The sequence below is a fragment of the Cygnus atratus genome, chromosome 6, assembly GCF_013377495.2.
Source record: "Cygnus atratus isolate AKBS03 ecotype Queensland, Australia chromosome 6, CAtr_DNAZoo_HiC_assembly, whole genome shotgun sequence".
Lineage (NCBI taxonomy): Eukaryota > Metazoa > Chordata > Aves > Anseriformes > Anatidae > Cygnus > Cygnus atratus.
In genome coordinates, this window is record NC_066367.1 from 32,015,385 (window position 1) to 32,028,545 (window position 13,161).

General features: G+C 37.0%; 1 protein-coding gene across 3 annotated transcripts in view; it reads right to left on the minus strand.

Moving 5' to 3' along the window:
* DPP10 (dipeptidyl peptidase like 10) overlaps positions 1–13,161 on the minus strand; it is a 520,390-nt gene that overhangs the window by 195,566 nt on the left and 311,663 nt on the right. For all 3 annotated transcript variants that reach the window (XM_050711702.1, XM_050711701.1, XM_035556057.2), the window contains one exon: positions 8,367–8,462. In XM_050711702.1, the coding sequence (XP_050567659.1) occupies positions 8,367–8,462 (96 nt within the window). The remainder of the gene's footprint in view (positions 1–8,366; positions 8,463–13,161) is intronic.

Below are 13,161 nucleotides of genomic sequence, written 5' to 3' on the forward strand. Positions count from 1 at the left end.
GACAACATAACAAGGATTAGATACATAAAGTTTTGTTCTTTAAAGATTACTTTAAACACTGTAAAGCTTACTAATCTGCCACAAAACACTGACACTGTGCAGTAGTCATTAAAGGACTGTCTGTTTAGACAAGTAAGAAAACTGAAGAAAATGAAAAGGATTTGCTTTAGGCAAATGGGAACAAGGCAGAATCAGCCAACAGAGCTGTCTCGTGGAGCTACGGCTGAAGGTATATCCCCCTCCCATGCAGTTCTCCTTTGCAGAGAATCCAATTGCTGATAAAAAGATTAGAGTAGATTTAAGTGAGCCTGTAAGAAGGACCATAAAACCAGCTGCACGTGTAAACAGCAGCTTCCAAAGGGAAAAGTTAGCAGTTCACTCCAATCCCAACCCAAGGTGAAATGACTACAGCTCCAGTAAGCAAACAGGTACCCTTCTGCTCAGGAACAGTAATGATAACTGGGGAAAACAGAACAAGGAGACACTCCATATGTATATAAGCCTGCTGCTGCATGAGCACATACTTCTCTGGAGTCCTTCTGTATAATAGAAAGAAGTGGGAGGGAATGCTGGAGGGAACTCACTGACCTGTTGTACAGCATCTGTTCTCATTCCAGTACTTGCAATTCACCATTTAGGTTTTCCCGTACAGTAAAAATATTTGTCCTAGAGGTCAGCATCCTAAGAGTAACGGTGTAACACATCAGGTTTCTACTCTTTTACATTAAGAGCTGCTTTCTTAGTCAAAAATGTATTAGCTTGAAAAGGTCTCCCACTTTCATGGACATTGCTATGGTAACTGGAATAGCAACCTTGATATGTGCACTATACTCAGGAGACTTTTCCTTCAACAAACAGGGAGAACTAAGATTTATTAAGTGTCTGGTCCACTTTCCTAGGGGTTCACATACAGAATTACCGTACTTACTCCCTGAACATGAGGTTGATATCTATAAAGATTACTTGGAAACTGTAAACCATTCTGCTAACATCTTCTGAAATACAGTATGCTGTGTATGACAGATACACTCTGCCTGTGTAAACATTTTGTAAGTACATTGACCTCTTTGTTAAATTTTTAATGCTTTGGGTTGTGGAATAAGTCAAAAATCAATAGGGACATAAATTTGAAGAAAGATTGTAATGAGTATTTTTGGCTAAATGTGGCAAAAGGCAGTTTGATGTTCCACCAGCTGGAATACTTAATTTCATTTTTCCTCATGTACACAATCTGTGGATTTTGTCCCATCCCCACAGATTTCATTAAGCATGGAATCTGTCCGTGTCTTTCTTAATACAACTCTAAGTAAGGCATTACAAAAAATAAAAGACTCTTCAGGAGAATAAATCTGTGGTAATCTGCAGACAAAATATGTCTAGTGAAAAAATAAATAAATTAATAATAATAAAATCAGAAAACAAATGCCCAGAAACAAAAACTTTTGCAGTCAATAATGGTAATGGTCAAGTGAAGAGAGGTACAAGACAGTGTAGAGGTCATATCTAGTACAATGCTGTATCAGTGTACAAAGAATGTCTGTGAGGGAAGGGAGATTTCTGAAGAGGTGTGCTAAGAAGTCATTTACAAAATGCAATGGTGACACAAGTTAATGGCCCTGAATACATAGCACTATTTAATGCTTGTTAACGATCATTAACACTGACACCAGTATCGACGCAGCAGTGGGACTTAACACAGTTGATCAGAGCAGAAATTACCCAAGATCCACTTTTAAGCAACCAAATCATGTGGTACCTTAGAGACATCAATAATATCGATAAAAAACAGAAAGAAACATAGCATTTGCAGCAGATCCTAATAGTGTGGTCGTGAAGGAAAGTCCAGTTAAAACACCAGCCACTAAATATCACTATTTAAAAGTTAAACTGCATACAGTCTAGAGTAAAAAATAACTGAGGGAAAAACTCTACTTCACAGGTTGTAACACAATAAAGAAGGGCAGAGAATCAGTGGATAAAAGGAACAGTTCTCTGTCCTCCCCACAGGGAAGATCTCTTTTGCCAACTTCTGGCCACAGAACCACATCAAAACAGATTCACGCACAAGGTTGAATCTCTGAATCTGAAGCACAAAAGCACCTCTGCATCATGTAAGAAAATCAGTATTTGCTTTATAACAACCACTATTGATGAAGACCACCACCTGTTGTCTGATAAGTTAGTATACAAGATGAAATCTCCACGTCTGTGCAGAAAAAATGTATAGAATCCATTTTTAAGGGTTTTTGTTACATTCATGCACACCTGCAAATCAAATTATCTCATGCTTTCTTATTTGCACTTCTATTATAGCGCATGAAATCATTTATTTCTATTTGTTGTTTCTATTTCCTGTTCACATTAACATTTTAGGAGCTTTATATGCCACCTATATATTCTGCTTTCATGCATTCTTCACCTATAAAATTTAAAGATACATTCATTTTGTAACAAGAGACATGCAGAGAGAACAAAACCAAAGAACTACTACAGCAAAACTTCAATTAAAAATAAATAAATAAATAAAATTTCTTCCTAAACCAAGATCAGCCATTATTTGCGGAGCCACAATTCCTGCATCAAGGGACACAATGGGAAATGTTGTGCCTGGTACCAGGGATAGTTGCCACCACAACCTTAGCCTGAATGACCAATTACCCACCTACAACTGACCTGAAGGGAAACTTTCAGCCTGAGTGCAAAAACAGCCCCAAGCCCCTGCATTCAATTCCCTAATGAGAGAAATTAATCATGCTGCTATCTCAACCAATTTTACAACAACATTAACTCTTTCATTTAACAAGTTATTAAAAATAAATAAATCAGCGGAACACTACTGATCGAAACGTTTATTCCCCTATTTGGCAGTTTCTGAGAGAAAGTTTAATCAATCCAGAGACAGTCCACATATCTTTCCCCATTTTTTTGGCACTGTTTCAAAACTCGGTCTTAAGATTTGGCAAAAACTGGGTGTGTAATTCTCACCGTTGTTGCAGTTCTATGAAAGAAGAGTTTTAGCTAAAAGCTTCCAAAGATTGGAGCTCTGTCTGGGATTTTTTTATTTGCTCTTCAACATGCTGCTTTTCCCCACATGGGGAATCAAAGTCCGACCCTGCGCTGCCTTACAGAAATAAACCCTTCACAGTGAACCACAGGCAACAAAACAACTCTCTGGCCTGGCTTCAAGCTCCTGGCTCTGTACAGATAGATTCAGATAAATAATGAAAGCTATATCCAGAATTGGCAAGAGTACCACTGTACGTACCTCTCTCACTTCTTCCCAAGTCCCTGCCAGAGCATTAACGCATCATATCACTGCCTAAATAGCTGAATGCCAAGCACAGATCCTGCTACACTGAAAATGCACAATGGCTGCATTCCAGCCTGGCTGCTTCTGACTCTCATTTAGGAGGAAAATAAAATACAATCAAAAATAAGACTTCACTCTTAATAACATCCATTATAAATTACAAGAGTAACACCAACACGATAGCTACGTGTATTTATGTAATTGTAATAGAAAGATTTGCCTGTTTGTCAGCTCCAACTCAGCCGCAACTTTCTGGAGCAGAATCTGTGTTCTTTTGTTGCTCAGCGATGGACTGATTTCTTACACTTGACCCATATCCATTGGCAAACAACACTCCACGCTCAGCTCTGATAAATAAAGTTCACATTTGTCTCGTGCACAGGAAGAAGCTCCCTTTAAAAAGCGCCAAATGGTTTAAACCACAATTTCCTGCACAAAGCTGGCACAGGTTGTACCATGGAATCTCAGTGTGCTTTGCTTCCCAAACCACTTTTGTTTTTATCTGCAATTCTTACAGCAATTTCAACCATCTTCATGCCAAGTTTCCCATATTCACTTTTTATTTAATTTTTCAGGATAAAACAAAGCCAACAGAGACTTGAGCAAAGCACCAGCTCCAGCAAAGGGTACACATTTCAGTCCCTAGGTGATAAAGGCAGAACACAGCTAGAAAAACATGCTAGGGACAATCACAAATAAACGCATTGGAAGTCACCATCTCATTCACTCATTAAGGAATAAAGCAATAAAGCAGCAATAATACTTCTTCAGCCAAGTAACACCTTTCTGTGCTAACTTTAATACACAATCTAAAAAATATTGCATTGAAGTGATCATTCAATTGTAAAGCAAGAGTATATTAATATTAATAATAATATTTACAAATGAGAGACTCTACTGGTAAACATAGTTAATGTTTGCAAAATAAAATGTGAAGTGGAGAGAGGGATTTTGTCCAGAAACCAGTCCATTGGTTTCACCACTGATTCCAAGGGTAGGCATCACCCATTCCTTTCTCCTCCATGCTGATAAAATTGGTATGTGAAACTAAATAATGCCATCATCAAAGCTAGTAGATATTACTCAGAAAATGAAAGCCATGTCTCTACTGAAGCTAATACAGGAAATTCTGAAACAGTGTAAAAAGAAATATAAAACGAGTAAACGCAAGGGCTTGAGTTAAAAAAACAAACAAACAACAAAAAAAACCATACATCTATTGTCTTTATATGGTTCTAAAGGCAGAGCGAAAATACTTCTGACTTGGGATAAAATAGTTTATCATCATCTCCAAAGAAACACATTGAAATTGTAAAAGGAAAAAAAAAAAAAGTGTTGGAGAGTCTTTGCCTTTAAGACATATGTGCATGGAAAATGGTTTGTTTTGGGAATGAAATCCAAACAGGAAAATGACTCCCCTCCCCAAAACGCCACTGAAATCCACCCCAGCTATTCCCTCTTCACTGGCACCTGCCACCTCCCCAGTCCTTTCCTCACTTCCCCAAAACCTACCCTCCTTATTCAGCAGGACTGTATTTGCCTGCAGAGATGTGATGCTGAGCAGCCATCCAAGTCCCCGTATGCTTTCCCTGTGACACAGTACTGCAAGGGTTACTCAGTAAGGGAACAAACAGCTCCTCCAGCAGCAAGCAAGGTAGAAGGAGAAAAACATTTCTTTTATCATCTCACAGTTTCAGCAAAGTACCTTACAGAAGTTTTACCTTAAGCAGATGCCCACATCCCTCCCTGCTCTGGAAAGCGCATCTGTACCTACATCTCAGGTGTTTTTCTGAGCAGTAGTACAACACGGGATCCCAGGGCACAGCCTGCTGCAGGCTGTCACTCAGACTTCAGGCTCTTCTCCAACACTCTTAATTTAGATACATGAAAAATATCATGACTACGCTGACTACATACCCATCTGAAGGAATACAAACAAGTATCCAGGACACTCTTTTATGTATAGCAACGGTTGGCAAAGATTATCTAAATAGCAAAAATGAAATCAAATCCCATAAAAACAGAAGGAATAAAAGCAAAGATTCAGAACTTTATTGTCATTAACAGCCAGGGTTAAAATCAGTTAAAAGCAGTTCAAATTCAAGACAGAAGCAATATGATAGATACACAAATCTCTTAAGCTTTTTTGGCAACAGAAAGTCCAGAGAAAGTTTAACTGCAGTACCTTCTTTAATTTAATTACTCTGCATATTTTAAACTACGCTTCCAGCTCTCCTCTGCAGTGGTACTGTTTCATCTCAAGTAATGTGTACAGTTTTGGGCACCATGATACATGAAGGACATAAAACTACTAGACAATGTCCAAAGGAGGGCAGCAAAGATTGTGAAGGGTCTGGAGGGCAAGCTGTATGAGGAGCAGCTGAGGTCCCTTGGTTTGCTCAGCCCAGAGCAGGGCAGGCCGAGGGGAGGCCTTATGGCGGCCTGCAGCTCCCTCACGAGGGGAGCGGAGGGGCAGGCGCTGAGCTCTGCTCTGTGGGGACAGCGACAGGACCCGAGGGAACGGCATGGAGCTGGGACAGGGGAGGGTCAGGCTGGGTGTCAGGAAATAGTTCTTCGCCGAGAGGGTGGTCGGGCACTGAGACAGGCTCCCCAGGGCCGTGGTCACAGCACTGAGCCTTCCAGAGTTCAAGAAGCATTTGGACACCTCTCTCAGACATGGGGTCTGGTCTTGGGTGGTCCTGTGTGGAGCCAGGAATTGGACTCGAGGATCCTTGTAGGCCCCCTTCCTACTCAAGATATTCTGTGATTCTAAGTAAAGCAAGCTGTTCTGCCATCTAATGCAGAACAGTAGAACAGGCCTTATCAGTAGCAATGCACTGTAGTAAAGTACTTATAAAAGTACTGTAATAAAGTACTTACTTTTATTATTCACTGGCAGCATTTTAAATTCTCACTTTCTATTAGAAAATCTGAAGATCAATAATGCTAAGGAAAGATGCACTCTCATTTCACTTCTTCAAAACTATGCCAAGCAACTGCAATGCTTTCTGAAATCTAATGCTCTTTCAGATAACGCTGATTGAACTGATGGCTATGTATGCTCTCCTTAATGTCCTTTTAAATACAGTTGAATTGATCAACTTATAATTGAAAAAAAAAAGCTTACTAAATTGTTGAGTGATTATTTTCAAGAAAAATACTAGCCCTTATCCATAAAGCAAGAAAGAAACAAAAGTATGTAGACAATGCACGCATATGTGATGCAAATTTTCAAGCCTTTAAAAATTGCCTTTGAAGTTAAAAAGAAAAAAAGGGAAGTGAGAGAGGAAACTGAAGGATATCCGCATAGATATATCTTAAAATGATGACCAATATAAACATACTTTCTTACTTTTTAAACTCTAGTTCAGAATTATTATTTTTTTAAAATTTCTTTGGCAGCAGCTGATTATCTCAGATAAAGAATAGCACTTCCTATCAGCTTTAAACATTTGAAGAATTATTAACTGGTGGCAAGCACATAAAAATGTGGACTCAGTTTCAAGTAGAAAAGAAAACAGACTGTAAAAACATATATAGGAGCTTTTCTTATTTAAGACTGGGTTATAGTAGAAGTAACTACATGGCAATAATCTTTGTAGTGGAGGAATTTACAAACATGGAAGAAACAATATTGTGTTGGAAAGATAATGCTAGAGAAATTAATATCTTTGTATGGAAAGTTTTACTGAATGGCAACAGGTAAACATTAGACCTTAACTAAAATCTATCTAGAACTCACAATCCTTAAGATTGGAAATTTTTCTACAAAATATTCTCTACATTCTGAAGAAACTGCTTACTGCAGGAATCATTTTTTCAGGTTCTATTCCCATCCTTTCCCAGGAGGTCAAGATAATAACATTTTTAGATGGATACAAATTATTCTACTCTAAGAGGTGCATAAAGTAAGTAGGTACTTAATTTTCCACAAAAATTTTCCTGTACAGAGTCCAGATGCACTTATTCTGCCAATATCCAAGCAATGTGCCAAATACTCCCCTCCAGCTCCATAAGGAATGATGAGTATTAAGATATGTATATGGAGAATGAAATATATAACGCCACCACTGCAATGTTACCGTAGTAGAAAAATGAAATACAATCTTATAGTAAGTCAAAAGAAAGAAAGAAAGAAAGAAAGAAAGAAAGGAAGGAAGGAAGGAAGGAAGGAAGGAAGGAAGGAAGGAAGGAAGAAAAAGAAAGAAAGAAAGAGGAAGAGGAACTAAAGATGTTACTTTACAAGACTCCTTTTTTTATTTTTTCGTTTTATCTAAAATACTGATTGCATCGACTACACTGGGAAATTTCAAATAAAATAAAATAAAATAAAATAAAATAAAAATCTATATGTAATTTTTCTGCATTCATAAGAAATCCTAAAAAATTAGTAAAACTCGGAGAATTATCCCCTATTCCCTTCACACGCACACACACACACCCCATGTATTCTAATGATAAGAAGTCCATTCTCTCCCTTTTTTCCTATCACTAGACTTAGTTGCTTCTTTGTCAAACAAACACAGGAAAACACTTAAGTGCTAGCTTACGAATTCTCATATTGGCTGAGGAAAACATCCCTGCAGAAAGCCTGGGTATTAGTACAATTGTATTGCTAATGCAACATAAGGACTTTCTTTATTAAATAGTATTTCTAATACTGTTTTCATTAGATTAGTTTTCATTAGATATTAGTTTATAACTGTACAATCTCATCACTTTTACACTAGATTGCTTATATCCTCCATTATTTTGAATGACACCTTTAAAATTATTTTCCATTGTATGAGTTTCTTAAGATGGATTTTGAATGCCACAAAAGAAACCTGTATCCAAGCAAGTGGTTATCATCAAATTCAACACTTCAGCATAGAGATTTAAAATTAGAAAATCATTTCAAAAATTAATGAAACAGACATTACAAGGAAAACTTGGGCTCCGGCCAATTTCAAGAGAGTTTGAGATTTTAACTGATTCTTTCTCAAAGGGTACTGACATCATTCAATTCTTAAAATGACTACCTAGATTCAAATTACATGGGAGAGAATACACTTACCATTAATCCATTTGGCTTCTGGATTATGAACTATGAAATCTTTTCTGAAGAGATCTTCCAAAGACAATCTGGTTTCAGATGAATTTGCAAGTTCATCTAAAATAAGAATAACAGGATCATTTTAGATGGTTATTAAAGCAATATAATTAGTGTAGTTTGCACAACACTGGAATTAGAGGACTAGAATACATAGTTCAGAGGTCCTGTTGAAATCAATAACACTACATTGCTCTAACTTTTTTCACTAGAAGAAGTAGTTTCATTTTTCTTCAGTAAAGCTTCAGGAAACAAAGCAGTAGTTGGTACCTTACAGACAGGACAGCTGAAACATGAAGTGTGTGGCTATTTACTATTCTCGCAATTTAGTGGTATGGCTCCTTCCTCCCACCCCTCTACTCCACAAGAAAACTGATTTCAAACCAATACAAGGATTTCATCACAGCCACAGGATGAAGGCCATATTGATCACCTTTTACAAATAGAAACTAAGTAAAATACTCCTTTAAGTAATCAGTTTGGAGCCAATCTCATGTATTTTAGGATCCAAATGTTGAGAAAAAAAATCAAATGCACATTTTATGGCCTGTACCTGTTCTCAAGTGATAAGCACTGAAGCCTTGTGTTTTTTTTTTTTAAACCTTGGCTAGCAGCTTTGTGTTTTTCCCAAAACATGATAGGGCCCTGAAAGTACTTCAGAAAGTTGGTTAACATTTATTTTAAGGTGCCAGCTTTTAAAATAATTTCCATACTTTAGAAATGAAAAAGGAAACTGCTAAATTCTGCTTTTCTTGTGCTTTAGGTTAAATAAACAATAAGTAGTAGATATTGAAAGGTAAACTGTCACAGGAATGTGTGATATCAGAGGTAGTATTCAAGCAAAAATCCTATTTTGCTGTCAAAACAAAGCTTCCAATGAATATTCATATATAGCAGCTACGTACTTCACCTAACGGCTTTAGGCTATTTAGAAGAACAGCAGTTGCCAAAAGCTGTGTTGTACGTCCCCTGTGCACTAGCAGAAATATACACCTATTCACTTCCTACACAATCAGTCAGACAGCTGCCTACTTGAGTCTTTTAATCATTTTATCATTATCGGGGAGGACTGTCATAGATTACAGCAGTGTCCCTCTGTTCTGTGAGCTTTTCTTTCCAACATATGGGCGCTCCAAACTACCTTCTTTGTGAGAGGAGCTTTTATTTTTCATAGTCAGCTTCTGTCTTTCTGGATTGCTGATATTAGGTATCACCACTGAGGACAGACCCATAGGAAGGAGTATCTAGAATCACAGCAATCAAGGAACAATGTTGTCATCTTTATGTTGACCCAATGTGCTACAGCACAATTTTAACAAAGAAAATGTGCTTTGTAAAGGCAGTGGTATCCTGTATTGCCTTTCAGATGAAAATATGACCCCTTCACAGTGAATGAAGTCCAGCACTGTTCAGTTATCAGTGTTTATTCAGCCAAATTTCTCAATTAGAGGCCTGGCTGAAAGCTTACAGAAATGGACAACGTGTTCTGTTGTGTTTTTTTTTCTTTTCTTTTTTTTTTGGCCTTTTAAATGTCAGCACTGCCCACTGCAGCCACTTAATTTAGTATTCATAAGGTGCATCTTTGCTGCATTGGAGATAAACTTTTTAATGCACACCACACATTTAGGATAGATGCAAGGCCACTGCAGCTGCTCACTCTATGGCATTGCTGTGTTTTGCACGCGCCTCCCTCCCAGCTCTCAGTAAGCACTTACTCACTGTAATCAGCTCCTCTTGTACATGATATAAGGCTAAGCATGCAGAGTTGTTCAAATCCTCTCTCACAAGACAAACATTCTAATCCTTAAATAAGCTTTTTGGCCTCTTCCCACCTTCCAGGGATCAAAATAGTCTGTTTGGGTTGTTTTTTAGTCTTCAAGTCCAGCACGGGACAGAATATTCCACTTGTAGTCTTACCAGAGCTTTACAGCAGAGTAATATCATCTCTCATGGTTTATACCTAATCCCTCTGTTTACGCATTATGGGACTTTGTTAGCTCTTCCTCCTGCCAAACACAGAGTTTTTATCTTCAAAGTAAGCATATGTTGTTACATATGCTCTGCTCAGCTCCACAAATACATTTCCTGTCTTCAAAACACTACCTTAGACTTAACAGCATCAAATACTGGGTTCTTCATAAGCTCATTTTCCCCATTCTCCATAACCTTGCATACTACCTACCCCACAAGCTGTTTTCCATCACCTATTCTGGTATAACAGACCCTGGTCCTGATGCTGTTTGTGATCCCAAAAGGATTCCCCTTCTAACCTTTCATGAGTCTCTGTTTCTATTTATTGTGACCCCTCATATATTGCTGGTTTGCCAACTATCAATCAGGATCACACAAGCTGTTACACTGCCGAAAATTATCTTGCCCAAGACAGTTTAGATGTAGAGCTTAGCGATATGGTTTAGTGGAGTACTTAGTGTTAGGTCGGAGGTTGGACTCAATGATCTTGAGGTCTCTTACAACCTAGAAATCTGTGTCTGTGTGTCTGTGTGTCTGTGTCTGTTTAGTTATCACCGATTGTTTTTTAACTGCTTTAATAAAACTCAATAGAACAATGCATCAAGTGTGTACGGAAGGCTATCAGAGAAGAAAGGCATACCAGTTCTGCTCTTCTGTCTTGTAATTCACAAGCCTGACAAGTAATTTTGAAATAAATTGGATTTTAGAGTAACTTTTAAAATTGATGTTAGCATTCCTAAGATGAAACAATCAGCATCTTCAAACAACTTTAATATATGTTTGAAAAGTTGTGAAGTTTTTTTGGTTGATTGGTTGGTTTTTGCTTTTGTTGCTGTTGTTGTTTTGCAATGCAAAGTCATGACCAAAATAGAGCCTTGTTTGTAATCTTGGACACTATCCTTCCACTCTGACAATATTGCATATTGTGTAATTTTTGAGTAAAATATAGATTTGACATCAAAATATTTAAATAGTACTTTACGTTCCCCAAATGCTTAGTTTATGTACAGCAAGATGAATTTCACATCATTTGAGCTCTCAAACACTGTACTGGGTAAATCTTTCTTGAGCACAGGCACAAATTGGTATGCATTTTGCAAAGCACTCTTTATTTCTAGTCTGCCTTTTTCCACTTCATGTTCATTACCACATTACCTAATACCCTACTAGCCCTCTTTCTCTTCCATTTTCCATTTTATTGAATTATTCCTTGAAGGAATAATATTTCACTGTCCTCACACTATTTCCCATGGATTTCTATATTTTGCTCTGAAATTACATAAACTACGTATAGAAAATGAACACAAGATTACAAAAGATATCAACAAAATCAAATGTTAAAAACCAAATAGCTACATTATAAATTAAACACCTTAACAGTTCAACAACTGGTGCATATTTATTCAAAATGACAAACCTGTTCATGTTTACTAAACTAGAAGATTGCAAAAATAGAAATTTAATAGCCTCATCACTTTTCATGAGTTTATAGTTATTTTTGCAAATGACTAGTTAAAAATAGTCTAAACACCTCAAAATTTACTTCTAACTTAGAAAGTAAAACTAATAATTATTTAGTGCAGTATATTAAGTCAAACTCCTTACTGAATTTTCTGTGGAGATTTAAAAAGTTTTAACACTAGAAATAGAGATAAAAGCTTGATATTAAATGATGCCTGAAAAGTGGAAAAACACCACTAGTTAACTGTGTGCAAGCTAACATCTATAACTGGAAATTAGCTTAGTTGTATTACGTTTGCATGAAAAAGGAAAAACAACTTGACAGAAAATAGATATCAAAACTTGCTTGATAATTTATGGTAGCTACATGGAAGGTATACAGAATTAAACAGAAGCCTGAATCTTTTTGTAATGAATATCTACTTCAGCAAAAAATATTTTTAGTTCATTTTCTATTCATTTAAAGAGCAACATGAGAAATGATGTGGTGGGGTTGGTCCCAACCCCATTCTAAACAGAATATTTACCCATTGGACATAATCCCAATAGATTTCCTTCCTGGAGCTAGACTTTACTCCAAACAATTTCACAAAAACCTTTTCTGTGAGTTTGGCTGACCTATGTGTTCTCTAAAGGAATTTTTCTGCAAAGCTGTCCTTCCCCCCATCAAGAGGCGTCAAATCAAACTATGTTTCGCTAGAGTTGAGAAGCCACTCTGCTCAACAGTAATTACCACACATCAGCAAACATGGTTTAAATGCTGACATCAATATATGTCAGCAAAGGAGTCCCACATACAGCATTCAAGTCTGCCACATCTTCAGAAATTGTAAGCTACCATGAAGGTACAACTACTCTCATTCCCAAAAAGAGGATCAGCCTTAAGTGTTGCAGCAAAACACCTCAACAAAGGTGGCAGTGTCTGGACAACTCTTAGAGCATTTTTAATACAGAAGCTTTCAGTTTCTAGTACTTCCAACTGAACATTCCTCAGTTTTGAAATACAGATTTACACGAGGTCTTAAGATAATTCTTACCATGTGGCACATCCTGCCATTATGCACAGTTTGAAAACACACTGATTTAAAGGCAAGAGTGAGGCACTGACCCCAGAAAGTCTACTTGTGACTATTTCAGTCTGTTCAGGTATATGATGAAACTTCAGATATGTAATAAAATCAAAACAGAACTAGTAAGATACCTGTGTTATATTTATATAGACATATAATGATAATATCTGAAAAACAGCTATTCTGTCTCTGCACTGGCCATTAATTCACAATATAAAGAAAGAAAGTTATTATTCTCAAGGCATTTTCTTTTATTA